This window comes from Opisthorchis viverrini (genome assembly GCF_000715545.1).
Source record: "Opisthorchis viverrini unplaced genomic scaffold opera_v5_259, whole genome shotgun sequence".
NCBI classification, from domain to species: Eukaryota; Metazoa; Platyhelminthes; class Trematoda; order Opisthorchiida; family Opisthorchiidae; genus Opisthorchis; species Opisthorchis viverrini.
The window spans coordinates 546,943-565,716 of record NW_008751914.1 but is presented as its reverse complement, the minus strand read 5'-3'; the positions used below and the strand labels follow the sequence as shown (position 1 = coordinate 565,716).

The following is an 18,774-nucleotide window of genomic DNA, read 5'->3' as shown; positions in this document are numbered from 1 at the left end:
TGCACGCAAAACCGATGCATGACGAACGGAGTCATCAGTCCTAAGTGCTGGGCCTACAAGGAGACAGTTATTAATGAGGTGGGGAGGGGAGGGGAGAAGAAAAAGCATGTGAAGGAGAAAGAAGGGGGCGGCAGCAGTAGCCTGTTTTCGCTTACCCGCCCTACTGTATGCAGCAAGTAAGGCGACCCGGCTGATGGCACCACGAGACGGCCGATGTGGCATGAGTTTATTTGTGTATGTGCAATTCATGGTTGTACGTGCGCTGGGATACTGCCAGGGCGCCCACACCTAGACAGGAGGACGATTAGGGTCCTCAACCAAAGACTTTGGCTCAAAAGCCTAACCGCAAGGCAGCGGTGTTTGGCGGGAAATGCAAATGCATTACCATTTCTACAGAACAGGTCGCCACATGTTCCAAACCCCAACCTGGAGGGCCAGGAGACTGTGTTCGTCAGACTTCTAACCATTGACCAACCTGGTATGAGAGACTCTGTGAGTATCGCGGGACACTCTCCGGTATAGCTCAATGGATCGCTGAGGTGCGAAAACCGTCACACCACGGTAAGGTCCAGTCTCTTCGTGACGGTGGTCAGTAATATCCGACATAGTACGGCCAGGCAGACAATTAGGGAGTTGTTTCTGAAAATTTCTGGGTTCATTAGATTCTCAACGCCTAAGCGAGGCCCGTTCGTTTTGTGTAGACCTGAAAAGTACGGTGTAAAGCAGCAGCGCATAACTGCATGGTCGAAGCCCACGCTGGTGTTCCAGAAGGAACGGCAGGTAGTGATGGAGCCTCGCCACCGATAACTAATGGTGCTGTTGTCTATTTAGATTCTGAGCTGGTTGGTTAGTGGGCACTACGTTGTCAAGCGATTTCTGCTGTTCAGGAAATTCGTACTTCAAAGGAACAGTATGTGATCGGCACATACCTGAAGCAGGCTATCTTCATTGTTTGTGTGTCTCGTATCCAATCCAATCCAAACGGGATCAGCAGCAGTTAGTCAACCTACCTGAGCATCCATGTCACCAGCAACCATAACGATATCTGAGCATTTAGTCCGTTGTAGACGAGCACATAGAGCGCCGCAGATTCAGAGCTAAACAGTTGGGGTATAAGCAGACATAAAAAACAGGGCGTTGTGGACCTCACTTCCTCTCGATCCTTTCACAGTGGTTGCCAAACGAACCGCGCAGAGGCGACTATCAACGGGTATCCAATCAAGTAGACACGCTTCCGCTTGATCGCTCAATACAACGCCTACCCTGACCTCCAGCCATAGTGTGCAAACGTTGAAGGCAGATAAGTATACCTGCTTCGGGAGTTGGAGGCAAACTTCGAAGTATTTAGGATTGTCACTGAAGTCGGATGTCCAAAAGCTTCAGCTGAGCTGCGGCGAAATGGACCAAGGGTTAGAGCGCGAATTTACGGACCGGAAGGTCCGTGGTTCGAACCTGACCTCTGCTTCTCGACTTCCCCTGTATAGGCTTGGGCAACCTGGCAGTGTTCCAGCCCCCGTACCTCCTTCGCGTGGCATGGCAGCTAAGCACCGAAAGGGTGCTACAGCTGAACGAGTCTTTTTTCAGCTGAGCTCGATGCATGCGAACAAAATGGTCTGCATTAGTGCTGGGGCATGCGGAGAATGCATTCAGATGGAGGTAGGATAGAAGAGCGAATGCTTTAAAGGAGAGTAGTGTCAGCAGTAGCCTGTTTTTGCTTGCCCGCCATGCTGTGTGCAGCAAGTAATATAACCCGGCTGGTGACACCACCTGGTAGTCGATGTAGGACGAGGGTGTTATTGGTTGTATCTTGGCTATACGTGGACTGGGATACTTCCAGGGCGCACATACCTGGACAAGAGGATGATTTGGTCCCCACCCAAAGCCTCTGGCTTAAAAACCCAACTGAATGGTAACGATGTTTGGTTGAAGACCGTCGGAGCAGTTCATATTTTTAAGGGGCAAGTAGCTACACATGCCCCGATCCGCAGCCTGAGGATCGGAAAACTGTTAGCCAGACCTCTATTCGATGATCAACCTGATAGGAGAGGCTCTATGAGTATCACGTGTACACTCTCCAGTGTGGCCGAATAGGTTATGAAGATGCACAGATCCTCACACCGGTAAGATCCAGTCTCTTCCTGCGACTAGTATTCGTGAAAGTTGTTGGTACTGTTTGTCCTCTGGTATGGGGTCCATGTCACCCTCCCTGTGTTACCCCAATGACACCGAACAATATGGTGACCAACTGGCGTCATTGGAGTTCATGCTGTCATACCGTCTGACTGAGTGGTGATGTGCTCACCCCGGACGTTTATGGAAGGCTAGCCCCAAGTCCCCTCCGTGTTCCATCTTCTGTCTACTACGAGGCTTTGTTGAGCTAAACTGACGTGGTCGTACGGCTGTAAAGTTCCAGTGTTCTCTGATTTAGCTGTCAATGATGGTCACCAACTAAACTGCGTCCTCTGAAACTAGAAAGATTCGTTCCCTTTCTCTAGGCGGCTGCGGAGTGCCATCAGATTGACCGCTGGATTGGGTTCATTCTTGTACAGCTAGCCAGCTGCAGTCCCGTGAGAAACGAGTCACCCAACAATCCGTTTATTTTCAACGCTCTGATCTTAGAAGCCACTGAATGTAGCCTCCTTGTTTGGCCCTACTGTACAAGCTACTCTAATACTTTTACCTTGTAGGTAACGCGGCGACTGACAACATGACGACCTACATGGAGTTAGATCGTTGCCAATTTTTATGTTCATGCCGAAGGACCAGCTCCTTGTTTCGTCTGTACTTCTGCAGGCACTGCCTTGCTATTCGGTGCGCCAACTGTGTGTCACACGAGGTGGGTAATTTCATTCTTCAGTTCTGTTCTACCACCATATATTGCTTTAGCACTATTCTGCTGTCATGAATGTCCTATTTGTCTTTCGTATTTCACGAGATATTGCAAATGCAATGATCAGTTCTTCTGAACTCGATCATGTTCACGAGTTCGAAAATCGGCAAATGATTGGCCGTCGGTTTAACGTATTACCTTCCCAATTTTTAGCGCACCACCAAACCATTACTATCGGTTGTGTTATCGTTATCCCAGCGAACCAACCAGCATGTGATTGGCTCACTGTTGACCGGACAGGTTAGCTGACTCACGCAACTTATCAGTTCCTTCCTGTGAGAGGTCACCTTCGTGGAACTCCACGACGTCGTTCTCCAGGGGCCGCAGCTAAATATACATCTTCAGGGAAGGTTATTCCTCAAAAGATTCAGTGTATCCTTCCCCTGTGGTTACTTTCTGAGGATATGTTGATCCAAATTCTAACCGCTCTAGTACCACGCTTGTTTTTGTGCTTTCACTGCTTTTTCCCCTTCTGCAGGGGCCATTTTCAGCCTTGTCATTCGGTCACTTCAGATATACCTCTCAGAGGGAGGACTGGTGTAAGCGGGACTAGTTATATCGTCATATCAACCATTCAATCTTGAAATTTTGTGAGTACTTAACTCTGAACGATTTCTGAAACGGTATACATGACAGAAACAGAAGCCATGAGGAGTCTAGGTGTGAATCCCTCAATGTCGAGAAGCTAGTTCGGATAGGTGCCAGCAACGTAGCGGTGGTGGCAAATGTAGAATTCACTGATATGTATGCTTCGATATGCTTCATAGTTTCTTGAAAATAGAATAGTTTGTCCGTGGTTAAGGCATACCGGTGCCTCGTTCACTCTCTCCTGCGAAAATCCAGTGCTGACCCTTTTATCTTCCTCCTCAAATTCACTTTCTCATATGCCTCACCAATGCCTCTAAATCATCCAGAATGTGTTTCCCCTACAGGTTGATTCACACTATTGTCCGAATTGCTTGGAGAACATGGCAAGCGCTGAGGCCAAGATACGCAAACATCGTTGTGGGAACTGTTTCGATTGCCCCAGCTGTGGACACACCTTATCTACGCGCGCAACCGCCACGATGTTACCAAAGCCGGATGATCCAAGTAAAACAATGGCACAAAAGGCCTACTACTTGACCTGTTCATTTTGTCGGTGGAGCACACGAGATAGTGGTATCCCAGATCAGCGTCAGTCAACCGGTGGTTGGCAAGAAACTCCTAGTCCACATGCGAAACGCGTTAGTGGATGTATTTTGCTTAAACCAGTATCCTTGAGGCTCCCGCATTTTTTTATTTCTTGAATTTAGGGAATGCGAGTTTCTCCACATATACTTTTTTGCAAAATGGCTCACCGTTATTACTTGTGTCTCCTGTTTCCCCCGTGTTGACGAGTCTTTGTTTCCACGTTTTTTTTCGCACGAAATCTGTTTATTACTGTGCTCTCGTGCCCTTAATGTCTTCAGATTGCCGAGCTGATCGATAGCTATCATCATCTTGCTGTCAAGGAAAAAGCTGATCGTGAGTGGAGCAAATTTGTTCGGAAAAGAAACTACATGATATTGCTTGTGAGTGCATGTTTTTCGTGTTTCCCATTTATTGTGGCGACGGATTTCTGGTAATAGTTTATCGCGCTTCTTTCTAAACCGCCATATCCAAGAATCCCAGGTGAACCTGAACCCGTTCTGAGATTTTTTTGTCGTTTTCGCGGTCGCCCCCCCCCCTCTGTTAATTGTTTCTTTAACACTGCATCCCCTGCCTTAAACCGAAAGGCGCCTGAATCGAATTCACAAATTTTTGTGATCAACCGGAATATAAGTCCATGACTACTGCAGTGCATGCAATTGCTCACAACGAGATGTTGACGCTAATCAGGTATAACTTGTTGTTTTGTCAGTACACCGTGAATCTGGTGAATTGATAGTCATTGTTCAACCTACTATCACTCATTCACTCTGTCCCAGACATCTCTTCACAGCAAGTACTATCCAGCCTATCGGGCCCGAACAGAGTACATCTCATGAACATCCTTCAATCGTGAAACACTCACCGTTAAAGTTAAAGTTCATCCCCCTAAGCGGATTTTCAATACCTCTCTCTAAATTACATTAAAATAATTATATTGGAGGATTTTTCTGGGTGGAGCGTATATCTCCTGATTACTGGATCGCCAGCCCCTCTTTTTTATTAATTTTCTATCCTAATTTTCACACGAGACCCCCTTGGACGAAACGCTTGTACTCATTATTTTCAACTGGCATATCGCTCTCTACTCTAATCAGCTGTGGCTCATTGCACAAGCGCGAAGCCTCAATATGCCTAATGCATGATTTGCTAGCGTGTTCAGCTTAGGCGCAAAACGTAATGGTAATGATGAACCTATCTTTCAGCCCTTTACCGCGCACAAGTTATTTTCCAGCAGCGCTGCTGTGAGTCCTGTTGAATTACTTGGCATCCCAACAACCATCGGTTCAGATTGATCCCATGTTATTAGCTACTAGTGACAAGGCCTGGCTGTCAACTGTCGACACCTAAATTATGTACTCCTTCGATCATCTTGAATAGACCTAGGTAACCAATTTTCCATATGGCAGTCGTGAAGATTTGTGAATTACAAATCAAACTTAAATGCGCAAAACTCTGAAAGTGACTCCCTCGGAGGATATTAGTCTTAGCAGTAAAGAGCCAGGCACGACGGCCACCGCCGCAGTCATCGTCAGCAATACACCATTGGTCATTAGTGGCGCCTAACTACCAGACAGAAGTGAGGACAGGACGCCGCCCTACTAAACAATGGAGAGGGAAAGGGTTGGGATACGGTACAAAACACCCGATGACCTGAGGAAAAACAATGGGGTGTTTCATACTGATATCTTCGAATACTCCTGGACTAAACCCATATTTGCACTATTCCGGAGTAAGACGGAGCTAATCCAACATCCTTTGCGAACCTTAGCCAACACAAACCCAGCGCGTTAGCTTGGTAATCCGGTAGTCACTGTCAGCATACTTGCCTCTGAGCTTGATTGCGTTTCCTGTCTTGTAGGAATTCCAACTGCGTGCACGAAAAACCACGTGCGTCTCAACCAAAAAGGTGCAAAGGTCTCACAGTAATCCGTTTGATGGTGAACACTTCTGTTTCGCTTTACCGTACCATGGCTTTTTCCCCGCGGAGCTTTTGCCGGCCAGTACTCAGAATCGAAAGCAGTGCTTTCTTTAGCAGACGCAAGTGGGCTTGTACAGTACACGTCATGATGGCCTTAAACTGATAAGCCCAGTTATTCTGATTTTGGCTGCGTATCATTTCGTCGCACACACACTGAAGTCAACTGAATTCTGCTACACTATGATGGCACTGGTGATCAAATGTTTAAAAGCAGAACACAAATAAATGATCTTTCAAGTCAGTATTGATTTCGGATGCACCTCTTTTCTACCACTGTACATAGGACACAAATTCTGGGGAGGTACGTGGTACTTGTGTTTCAAGGCACCAACAGTTTGATCTTGAAACAATGTGAACTTGAAACGAAAGTTGATTCTCGGGTCCCAGCTTATCGCAAAGCATACCGTAGGCATCAATATTCGAGCAGGAATTTGCATTTACTGAGATGAAGTCGGGTATTACTGGGGACTCTGATGAAGGTGTCTCAGAAAAAGAGAACAGAATGTGCGAGAGGGAAACTTGCACCTCCCAACGCTTCCCAGACTTACTCGAACAGTTTGTTTTGACACAACAGCCGAATTCAAGCATCCCATTTGATATTCTCCAACCGGATACACCACAACGCGAAACGGTTTCATGTTCCATCTAAGTTTTCCAATTAATTAATTAGTTAATACATGTAATTTGGATTACGGAGTATGAAGCAAATTTGATGAAAATTCGGAGACTACACCTACCTAATGAACTCTAAAGAGGAAAACCAATGGTGGACTGGCGGAACGTTTCTGGTATTCTCAGTGGTAGTATCTTGCCAAACCGACACGCATTGAAGATTAGATTCGATAACTGTTGCACATTTTGTCTGGAGAAAACGATCAACTTTTCGCGATTTCCCCACTACCCGGTACACTGATGTTCGGTATCATACACTATCCTATCAATGGGGGACAGAAAACCTCCTTTCTGAAGGTGGCTCTCCATTGGTGGGAATTACTTTTTATAACGATTACTGGTACCCACATCCCTGGACACAATAATCTCATCAATAGTTTGGTTTGTCATAGACTTCTACGCCCCTCCTTCATTCGACTCGCTTCATTCGGATCTATGCGGTCTATGCGGTTAGACCTCCGTGGATTTTTGCATGGAAGCGCTGTCGGACTGTACTGTGAGGTCAGCTTCCACCAGTCGTTTGAGCATTTTAACAAAAACTCGTTCCAGCCAATTAGGGTCATCAGTCGTCGTACTTTTTTTCAAACTCCGAACTGACTGCTCCGATCATAGGGCTCTAAGCCCTACACCCGTTGTAAAGCGGCTACTTGTTTCACTGATACGGTTAGATAGGAAATCGAGTTCACCAAGCATGGTTCTCATTAGTTAGGAGATGATCGAACACCTATTTACATTACCTCGATTGCTTGAACAGCGCAACACATAATATTGTCCACCAATCACTGTTTTCCTCGGCTTCAAACAGATAACTGTCTGTTTATATCAGCCGTCCGGTCAGTGGTCCAAGCAACCTGACGCGCGATATATTGGCTTCAATCTCATACTCTAAAACTGGGTGTACCCCATTCACTAATCAGCATACTCCCTCTCGTGTGATGGAGGCTGGTTCTACGCGAAGGAAGAGTCAATCGCGCTGCTTACTTTCTTAAGAAGACACTATCAACATGCCATTCTTGCTGCATGAGGAACCTCGTCGTACTTCCCAAACAACGCGATCTCCGCCCGCAATTCGACGGGCATGTGCGTCTATTCACACTGTCCTCATTGTTTCTTCGAGTTTGATCTACTGGCTCTCGTGAAGAAAAATATCCTATAGTTTGAAAATCCATGCATTCGCTCATTGGTAGGGCTCAGGATTCCAGTTCTGGTTAGGAATGACCTTAATTTTACAATATCCGGATTTCGGGTGGTCCATACTAGCTTCAACGTCGGTAGCTTTTGAGTTATTAACTTTCCGGATGTGTATACTCCTGGCGAGCATGCTTATCCCTTGAAACACACGGTGTTGTGAGAATAAATGATACCAGACGCTCGCTGTGCTTTGGTTTTAATAACCTCTACGCTAATCTACGAGACTTGCCTCCTTTTACTGTGCATTTCATGGCAATACAGAATGATTTTTATCTATCTGGGTTTTCCAGGAACGCTATCCGGTTTTGAATCCCCGTTTACGCCGTTATTGTTCCTCTTCCTGGACGACACCAAAGTAGGTGGATTGTCGTTTTTGGTTTATGCTGAATACAGAATGCTCATTACTCATCATATTGTGTTCATTTCCTTACAACGGCCCCATCAATTTTTTCTGGAGAAGTTTCCGGTAAATTAGGCCCCCAGTATGATAGATTTGGCTTATTGCTGGACTTTGTTTTCAACCTGTTTTCTTCACTTGAAATCACGAATGGATAGCCTGAAGTTTCGGTGTTCCTCCACTCAACAGTTGGTCTAATCCCTTAAGCTTGCGTCTTCAGCCATGAAAGTTACGCCAGTTATATTTACCCGCCTAACCACGGTTGAGCCTAACCCTTCGACAAATCAATCCATTCGCACTGTCATCACATCAATATGACGGTTTCAATTATTCATACTTAAATCAGTGGCGGCTTAGCAATGAAGTTCATCTTGTGCGCATATTCTTCAAAAGATCACACAGATCTGTCATCTCACGCATACACACGTCATCATGTCCGTTTGGCTTGGTCAGGTTCAGTGTGCTTGTTCGGTGAGAGGCGTGATCAAACCAGTACAGACCGACTGTTGGTGATTACATGTCCAAAGTTAGGAAATCTACCAACTTTCACACTAGTAATGATAGAACAGTATTTGTGGGTTTGTACTCTCCCCATAAATTTGAGTGACTACCTTGCGACATCAGATTACTCATCTGTGACAGTGGCATCTGCTTGACCAAAGTGATAAACGAATGAGTGTGATATAACATAATGTAATATATAAATACTTCTACTAAAGTCTTTTTTACAGTCCAGACGATCCGAAAGACTACTTTTCACGTGTTCCGAACCCTAATCGCAACTCTTTCACAAGAAATACTTTTTTCATTTACAATCATGTGTTGGCCGGGTTTGTGATCTGAAATCTCAGAAAGTTAAAATGGCCAGGATTGATTGTTCACTTTGCTACTCGCGCCTATTTCATACAGTTAGGTGATGTGGACTGTTAAAGTGCTTCCCCAGGCTGTTTGGACTAGGTGAAAAATTACCCTCGCAATAGACATTACTCACTTTGCAACTACATCCTAGAGGTCACTGGTTGATTCATTTCACCATAATGATCGAACTTATCGTGATGCCGGTTTCACGAAACGTGTGGGTCGTGCGTAACCGTTTGTATAAGTTGAAATTTCGTCAAAGACAACCTGGTACTACTTGGGAGTGAGCTATTCATCCCCCTTGATGATAAATTCTTGCACAGTTGACTGCAACGAAATCCTTAAATATCATAATTTCTGTCAGTTTTCCCTGGAAGCCGTTGATGCTGTGTCGGCATGCATTAATTAGATCGTCTTGCTGAAAAACACACAACAGTTAGGTTGAACTCCTCCCGGTTATAACATTGCTTTTCATTCAGCAGTATCCGCGAATTCCACGGCTGATTCATCCAGCGTGTGTATACAATCTTGAGCATCTGAGCCCACCAGTCAGTAGTTATCCTGTCCCAAAGGTTAAGTCATGCCCGACCAAGAAGACTTGTTGAGAAAGTATATCGTCGCATGGCCATTCTTGGTTGAGCCTTACAAAACCGTATATTTTCACTCTTCTCTAAGTCGTGAAACAGAGCCGGCCAAGAAAGTCAACATCCCTGCGGCAGAAGCCCCTGAAGGACCTGTGACGTTCGATCTGGATCCTTACATCAATCAACCACTACAGTTGGAAAAAAGTTAGTCATGTATTTCACTACCTGATGCCAGTAATTGCTTGCTTTTTGCCTTCCTCAGTAATAATTCATTTCGTTGATGTTGATGTTGGCAACACCGTACTTTATTCATACAACACAACTCTGTAACGACCCGTATCTCTAATTTGGCCGTATGACTACGCAGGGTATTTACGGGAACTACCGTATTCTACTTATGGGAGGGTGTTCTAAAAACGATGTATTGCGTGCTGATAGTTTCAATTTCCGCTCTGTCTGCTCCTCTCCGTGTCAGTCACAACGATAAGGCAACGACATCTTGCTCCACAAGTTCAACCAAAACTAACAGCCCAACTGCAACCACATCCCAAATGTTTAGTGGTCAAACGGTCAATGCGATGCCGAACGTGTGAGCACAACTTGAGCAAGGCGGATTTCAATCCGAGTTCGATAAAGTTTCGCATCAATCTAAGCGCAATGTACCATGTGCCAGAGTTGCGATTCATTCTTCCACCTCCATCAACAGGAGCTACGGATGTCCAGGCGGTCCCACCACCACAGCGCCGTACATCTTCCACGTGGTCAGCGCTAAGTTCTGGTCGCTTGGTGCATTATGATTATGCACCCGGGAAGGTGAGTTACTCTTCGGTTTTGGTGACCGCACAATTTTGAGCTCCCAGTTCTATCGACCAGATCTCATTTCATCGTGTTGGCAGTATTCTTCCAATGAGTATCCACGTTGATTCATCCGTATCAAACGGACCAATGTCTACATTGCTGTGTCACTCATTTGGTCTTTTAGGAGAACGGTCGGACAGTCTCAGCACATAGACCCAGTGTAACTGTTTGCCACTCAAACAAACCACTGATGTCAGTGTGCAAAGCAAAACATGCGTTGATGGACCAGCACACGTCAAGAACGGACGTAAATAAAAGCACTACCAGCAACACGTGCGTCGATATATCCCGAAAAAAAGTTCATAGCTGAAATTTCGCACAGCTCACATTCGGTTGTGCGGATCAACTCGTAAAATTTTCTTTGACGGGTGCCTTGCACCGAATAGAGCTGGTGATCTGAAGATCTGGCTGCCAAGTCTGCAATTTTGGTGGTGAATTTCAAAATGTATTTATCACAGAACTTTCTATCCCTTCTCCTAGAGCAGAAGCAAAGTGCTCTCCGGGTGCGGAATTCTAACATCTCCCCCTCTTTTTCATGGGATTTTGTCTGCACGAGAAGGTGAACTTTCGAATAAAGTTGAAGGTTTTTAATAATGGAATCTGTTATCTCCGAGATGTATCGACTAGGGTGTAAAACTTTTAATGATATGGAGCCCACTTATTAGATCATGTAGATGGGCTGTTATCGCTTTTTCGGTTAATCCTAACCTGTGTACGTGCGATGGACGCAATGGGTTTGTTGGTGCGCCCACAGTTATCTCACTGCTGACGATGAACACCTGCGGTCGTTCCAGCCAATTTGGATCTTGTTCAACTGTCATTTGCTCACTGAGTTATCCGTATTTTTAGGCCATCGAAAAGACAGACTGCGTTTTAGAGTTATCGTTCATAAATGTTGCGATTTTGGGGTAATATGGGGACTCGGGTGGTCATGCAGGATAGGAGGATTCAAATGTGGCTTAAGAACTTATTTGAGGCCCTCGATTTTGGTGTTCCGTGAACATGTTGCAAGGTCACTAGCTGGACGAAGTTCTTCAGTGGGTTTAACAGAGCCCTCCTCCAACGACTCAGGCGTCATCATAGCTTTGAAACTTACTACGCCTGGCTGCTACCTGGGGATGAATGGCACCAGCTTCCGTTTTCCGTTGTTATTATCCTTTACCACAGTATTGTCAAGCAAAATGTTCTGGACAGTGAAATCTTTTATTCATGTTAACATGTAAAATGGCAAAGTTCGCGGGCCTTTTTGTGGCCATATCAGAGGGAACATGTTATTATAATATGGCCTCCTCGGTAGCAAATATATGTTTTCTGTCTCAGAGTCCTCTGATGTCTCTGGAACATCGTGGAAAGATCCCGGTACGTCCTTTCAAGGTATCATATTTCATTCCCCGCAGACTAAGTTAAGTTAATGCATTGATAAGCTGTGATCTCCATGCTTGCCTCATATGATCTGGTGCAAAATCTTCTCCAGCACCCGGAGGCTTTAAAGCCACTCTTTGTTACGGTAACAGTTAAGTGAAACACTCCGGAGTACAAAATTGCTTGGCCATGGGTAGTTCCAATTGCTGATGTGTGACCTCTTCGTGCTGCATTCGACTGGATATCCTGCTGTGTGTCTGCGCGACAGCGGACTTTGAGGCTTCAATCAGCGAGTTTCTGTTTTCCAGCCTGTCTTGGACCCTTGAGGTACATCCTTGGGAAGCTGTGTAAACGTTTATGCTAACTTCACCACTTTTGAGCACTGAGCCTATATTTCTTCCGATTGTGTCGGTCGTTCAATGACACGGTAAGTCATGTAAGCCGATGGAACGGAAGATAGCAAACTTGTGGTGTTATCAGTGGTAGTTGTGGGAATAATTTTGAACAGTTCATTGTAAGCACCAACATAACCAGAGGTGTTGGAATAGAGAGCAAGAAGGTCATCCCTCTCTGTACGATTATGTTTAAAAGTGATGTTCCACCTACAGAGTCGAAGTCCTTTTTGAAGTCAAGGAAAACACCTGTTGTTGGTCGACGGCATTCATGGCTCTACTCAAGCATTGGATGTAACGCAAAGGTGTGATCGGTGCATCCCCTACTCGGGCGGAATCCTGCTTGACGTCTCAAGTTTCGCCGTATTATGACGCATTAGGAACTCTTTTTTTGTTGGGACAGTCGGTCGGGTACCCTTTTTTTGTTGGGACAGTCGGTTCGGGTACCTTTTTCTTTACAAAGGTGGATGACTGATTAGCGCTAATCATGTTAGACACGTTCTCATCTCTAACCGAATCCACCTAACTTATTCAAAGACTGTCTTTGAGTAATAGCCTGTTGATTAAGTTCAGTAAACACAGTTCCGTTAGTGTGTCTACGGAAACCGCCCTCTCAATCGTGCCACAAGACTGGTTCCAACGAAACTGCTTCGTAGTATACTAATTTCTGTGTGCAATTGGGAAGGTACTCGTTGACCTTGGGATTATTTTCATTCTAACACTCATACATGTACCCATCTCTGCACTGTTCCATTCAGACCCAACAAATCACGCTGACCATTTGTAATCCGGCCCATCGGGTCACCACAGTGACTCTGCAGCAGTTGACCCCTGAGGAAGAAGCTTGTTGTCTCGGGCACCTGGTCCTCGGATCCGATTGTACCGATCTGTCTCCGAAGGCCGCATCAGACGAGTGTGGTGCGGGTGTACAAGATAGCACTCCAGTGGTCGGATCCGCTGGTGACACGAATTTGGATGGTCCCAAAGATCCTTGTTTCTCGACTGTCAAGGTTAGTGCTCGCTGGTGGTTTTTTCATTGACCCCTTTTTGTCAACAGCTTCCCGATTGTAATCGACTACTCAAGATACCAGTAGTCCGATTTAGGCTACCACAGATTTGTCACCCGGAGTTTTTCAGTATCTAGGATTTCTTCTCAAGCAAGACTTCATCACGGACTGCCAAGACACTTCTTACTAAGATGGCATTGTTGAATCCTTCCCTGTGCACCCTAGTTTTCTCCTTCTTTATGTGTTTCCTTTTATTCCACGCTTGTTTTTCATGCTGGATCGCAAATCACAAATTTCTGGAGTGTACTAATATTATGCCTCTCTTGTTTAGTTAACCTTACCGCCGGGTGAAATCAAACTAGCTGCCAGGAACGCCATGGCAGAATACGATGAAAACTTGCCCGCCAGTCTATCTGTAGAAGGCCAGACAGATCCCAAGTAAGTCGTGAAATCATTAATTCAACGAAATTACATAGCAACTGTGAGTCCTAGTTACTTGTTGATTAGTATTGTTTGTGTGCGCTCTTTATTTATTATCGATCTATCGATCTGTATGCAAAGACGGCTGCTTTGGTCCAATATCGTAGGCCTGATCCAAGCCTAAGATTTTGTGTGAATGCGAAAAACTTAACGTTTACCACTTTCTCTTGCGTTACTGTCATGTGTTACAAGGACGGATCATTACGCAAGTATTGTGTTTCCAAAATTAAGCTTCTAGTGAAGTTACGAGTGTCGTCTAACTCTGATGATGTACTCACAACGGCCAACTAAATGGACACTGTCCAAGTGACCCGCACTTTTCCAATGTCCAGTGAATGGCTATCTAGCTGCTGTTCGGGTTTGCGTCCAAACGGTCTCCGGGGTTGAGTATTAGTTTCTTCGTCTAGATGGCTTGAGCCTACTTTTGTGGGACTCTATCGTGTACTCATTGAACACTTGGCGATTGGAGCTAATTCAGATTCTTTTAAGTACTTTTCACCTGAATTTGAGCACAATGAAATGCTAAACATCAAACGGTACGCAAGTTTGGGGACCATAGTATCTGTCCCGTATACATAATAAATAAATAAATAAATTGTCCAGCTGTAACCTTCTTCCGGTGCTTAGCTGCCCATCCCACCCGAAGGAAGCACAAGGGCTGAGATACTGTCAGGTTACCCAAGCCTAGACAGGGGAAGTCGAGAGGCAGGAGTTGGGTTCGAACCACGGACCTTCCGGTCAGTAAATCCACGCTCTAACCACTTAAGCCATATTGCCCCCAGTATACAGAAGAGGACTGCTATATGTTCTCTTGTGAATTTCATCCCCATGTGTGCCGATTAGATAAGTGGATAATACTACTGCACAAGCATCCACTTATCTAGCCCATCTCGCAGTTTCCTCCACTTGATTGTGCTTGACTGAAGCGGGTATAGTTTCACCATTTATTGGTCGTTCGCTGGTTAGCCGGTGTTCTGTCTTCCATCAGTGTTCTTACTATCGTATTGGGTCACAGCAATCTGTGACTACTAAGTGATACCAGAGGCCATCAGTTTACACCATAGCATATCCGTTGTGTGACAAGAACACAACCCAACTACACATAGTCGTGTTTCACGTTTCAGTAGTTCCCATCTTCCTCTCCATTGTCGTTTATGGGCAACTTAGCGTAACCTTCGTTATTGCCTTTTCATTACATTTGCCCTATGACTACTGCATGTGTTCATCGTTCACTAATTCCTGTCAGGAACTCCGATACTGCTTGTCGTGCTTTAGTCTTCCGGTGTCACTCTGATTTGGAATAAAGCTGTGTTGACACCGCGATAAATCATGGGTCCATGTGTGTTTTATCGTGACTTCACGGCTGATGAACGGAATGGAACGACTGGCTCAGCAGTTGATGGTTAATATCAAAAACGGCATTTACGAAGATATGTGTCCAGGGGACTGACGAAAATCAATAGAAAATAGAACAAAAACACAGGACCACTCCATGATACTGCCCTATTGAGGGAATGTTGAACCATGGATTCGTGCTTATTTGCTTCAAAACACCATTAAATTACTCCACGACATTCTGATTGCGTGGCTGAATGACATTTCGACCAGTACTTCCCCACAGTCTGTTAAGCCTGTTTTTCTTTCTGTTAGACTTTGTAGTCACACTATCGGAACAAAGCATTGTGCTTTCTCAGACATTTCATTTCGACTCTCCTTATTCGAGTAGTGCACAGAGTCTCCTTTACTTTCCATTTTCCACAGAGTCGTCGCATTTCGTCGTGGTAACAAGGTCGGCATTCATGTGGGTATGACTCCACTGAGTAATGTGCGGTTTCCTCGTTCAAAGCTTTCACTTGCCCCCGTATTTGAGGAAGGTCAAGAAGACACTCCACCGATCTCTTCGGAACACTCGCTTGTTCCGCTTCGGGCTGCTGTTCGCCTACAGTTTGATTACAAAAATGTCACAACCAGCTTGCTGTCTGAACAACGAGCAGCCGCTGCAGCGGCGGCCGCTGCTGCTGCCGCTGTCACGGCCTCTACTTCGGTGAAAGACAGTAAAGACACGGGAGAAGCCGCGACACCACAAACGGCGAGCTCTAGTCCGACGGATCAAATCAGCCAGATCTCGTTGGTGGTTCTGCTACAATTTGGAGACATGGCAATTACACCCAGCTGATCATCTTCTGGCCCAAGCCTGAACGGGCTCACTTTTTTCCCAGCCGGTCTCGGTTCTGACTATCATCTCTCACGGTCAACCCACTTACCCAGTCTGTCCACTAACTTACTTTCCCATCGGTGATATTTCGCTTTAAGGTTCTGGTTAATCGGGAAGCGTAGCAATAAACGCACTCTTATTTCGTTTCTTTCGATAAAATAGAAATCATGGCTCCGGTTCTTGCTACTTTTTGGTTGGTGAAGTCGAAGAGGGTTTTATTTCGTGATTCACTTGGGTTTCATGATCAGTCAGCAGTCGGTCGGTGTGATTTCATGAAAGACAAATCTTCCACGGATCTACCAGTTTGGTATTCTGGTTTTCGGATCACGTTTGTTCTGGTTCATGTCTTACTGGATCGTCATCGATGTAGGAGCATCGGTTGGGTCATGTGCCTTTAGACGACTACAGTCCCAAATGCATTACTAGTTGACAACAGTTCACCGGGCCTGGTTAGGGCTTCATTATTCACTCGCTGTCTTTACCATCAACGAACGGATCTATAAAGTCCAAAACTTGTGATACATGTTTTTGATAGCTGGACTAGCGTAACAGTGATTCGTGCACCTTTTTATGAGTTCATGGTTTCCCAGCAGACATCTAGTGCCTGTTTGTGTGGGTGCCCATAGTAATATTGGAAAAAGATCCGCTGCAAACCGTTGACATTCAGTGCAGTTTGTGTTTGCTACGTTCCGTGAGCAGCGCAAGTGGTATTATGACGACTCCCTCAGGGAAATTACCACACGCAGTAGTGAGCATAGTTCTGAGGTGCTCGCTAGGACTTCTTGTGAAAGAGACCCAGAACTCCCGACAGAAAAAGGCCTGCTGCGGACTTGCGGCATGTGACCACGGAGGTGTCCATTGACATACTAGAATAGGTTAATGTAGATAGTGTTTTCCTGTAGATCATCATCAGGGAAGGCAACATCTCTGTTGATACTAGTGCTTCACTGCCGCACAGTCATTCTCAACCCGGTAGTTAAGTATATTCGGGTGGGTTGTACCGATCAATCTACTTGGGTACCATACACATCCACCTACTTGTAGATGTCTGTACTAAGTTGCTACACTCGGTGGAGTGAACACCTCACGTGCTCCGCGTTGCCCACATCGGACACGAACGAGTGTTTAATGATGTTGTTTATACCATTATTTAAATGATCGAGGTGTAGTTTATAGACTGATGTTGTTTCGGCCACACAGGGATCATATCAGTGAAACCTTCCCTCTGAAGTAAAACCACATGGTTACAAGTCACAAGGAGAATTTCTTACCAGGTTTCTACCGAGCTCAATATACCCGGACAGATCACCTTCACTTCCTTTATTCCAAGATTTCCTCTCAGTGACTGATTCACTTGTCTCAATCTACCCTGAGCGCATCCATTACTCGGATTGTTTTAGCCGGCTGTCCCCGTGATCCGTCCAATATGCCGGTGGCCAAACCCCACAGGTGACGTAGCAATTGCTTACAATAAACCGAGATCGTGTCCTTGATCAAGACCGCCCTCAGTTGCTCCTTCCATGATCTACCACCAGATAGTCGGTTTTATTTCATGAACAGAGGGGCTACTTCAATTTGGATGTCATTTGCCGCATACCATGGCAGGAGCAGACGACAGGTTGCCTGGGGCCTGACTATCCGGGCTGAACTATAGGAGTGGGAACACGCGTAAACTATAATTGCATAGTAATGGTGGAGGAAAGGTTTATGCTGCCAACTTATTCATTGGAAAAAAACCAACTGAACAGATACGGACTATTGGACAGGGAAAGCAGAACTCTCATATAAGAACGGAGTATCCGTCTTCTTCTCCAACGCGTCTTCCCGATCTTTCCTGGATACTCATTGACTATCACTCAAATGTTAACGAAGCCTACAAAGCAACCCCACAAATTCCGTGATAAACCTCACTTTTCAATAGACGTGGAGCGGGTTTACGAGAGAACATACTACTCGCATGCCTCATCAGTAGTATCAATCTGTGAAAGTCGTTCGCATGCCACTGATTTTCGTTTACCTCCGTCAGGTCGGCCGCAGCAGCTGGTCTGTTCGCCCGCCCTTCGGGTGCATCATGCCACTTACGAAGCTGAGTATCATTTACTCTTTTCGATCCCCGACCGACTTGAATTGTATAGGCGTTTTCCCGGCGGGGGTAACGACACATGGACCTTGCCGTCGACGGCTCAGCTTCCGCGATCCCAGTTCACTCCTTCCAGGATTCTAATGATCCTTCCAGTTGACCTTGGTGTCTATGGCCACGCCCTCCTACCTGCTTTTTCTCTCTAGTCCTTTCCTGAGCGGCGGCCAAGTTTTCTCGAGTTTTCCTCCTTTCTTCCTCTAGCTCCTCCGGAGATAAGCCGGAAAAGCCGGTCACAACCCAATTTCCTGATCAACCGGAAGGCGCGGATATCGACTGTTCTTCAGCATAAACGGGGACGTGCCTGTGGTTGGCTTTATGGAAGCATGATGAGCTAGAAACACCATCGGCAGTTTCACTTTCTAGTCACCTCCTTTGGCCACCAGCCACTCCTTGATAGTTCAGTTGTTACGTTCGGCTAAATGATTTGTTTGCGTGTGGTAGGGTACCGTCCTCAGCCGTCTGGTACCCAAATTCTGCAAGCAATTCCTAAACTGTTCGCTCTCAAAGTAAGGCCCCTGATAGGATAGGATAACTTTCGGTACCCAATTGTTGGCCACGATACGATGCATTATCACTC

General features: G+C 45.7%; 1 protein-coding gene across 1 annotated transcript in view; it reads left to right on the top strand.

Moving 5' to 3' along the window:
- Positions 1-2,691: 2,691 nt before the first annotated feature.
- Positions 2,692-18,774, top strand: part of T265_14769 (hypothetical protein) — a gene marked incomplete at both ends in the record, with an annotated part of 41,718 nt that continues 25,635 nt past the window's right edge. Inside the window, 9 exons of the mRNA XM_009175144.1 lie at positions 2,692-2,836; positions 3,823-4,116; positions 4,342-4,443; positions 8,195-8,259; positions 9,835-9,947; positions 10,219-10,556; positions 13,114-13,365; positions 13,694-13,800; positions 15,604-15,969. Of these exons, the coding sequence (XP_009173408.1) occupies positions 2,708-2,836; positions 3,823-4,116; positions 4,342-4,443; positions 8,195-8,259; positions 9,835-9,947; positions 10,219-10,556; positions 13,114-13,365; positions 13,694-13,800; positions 15,604-15,969 (1,766 nt within the window). The remainder of the gene's footprint in view (positions 2,837-3,822; positions 4,117-4,341; positions 4,444-8,194; positions 8,260-9,834; positions 9,948-10,218; positions 10,557-13,113; positions 13,366-13,693; positions 13,801-15,603; positions 15,970-18,774) is intronic.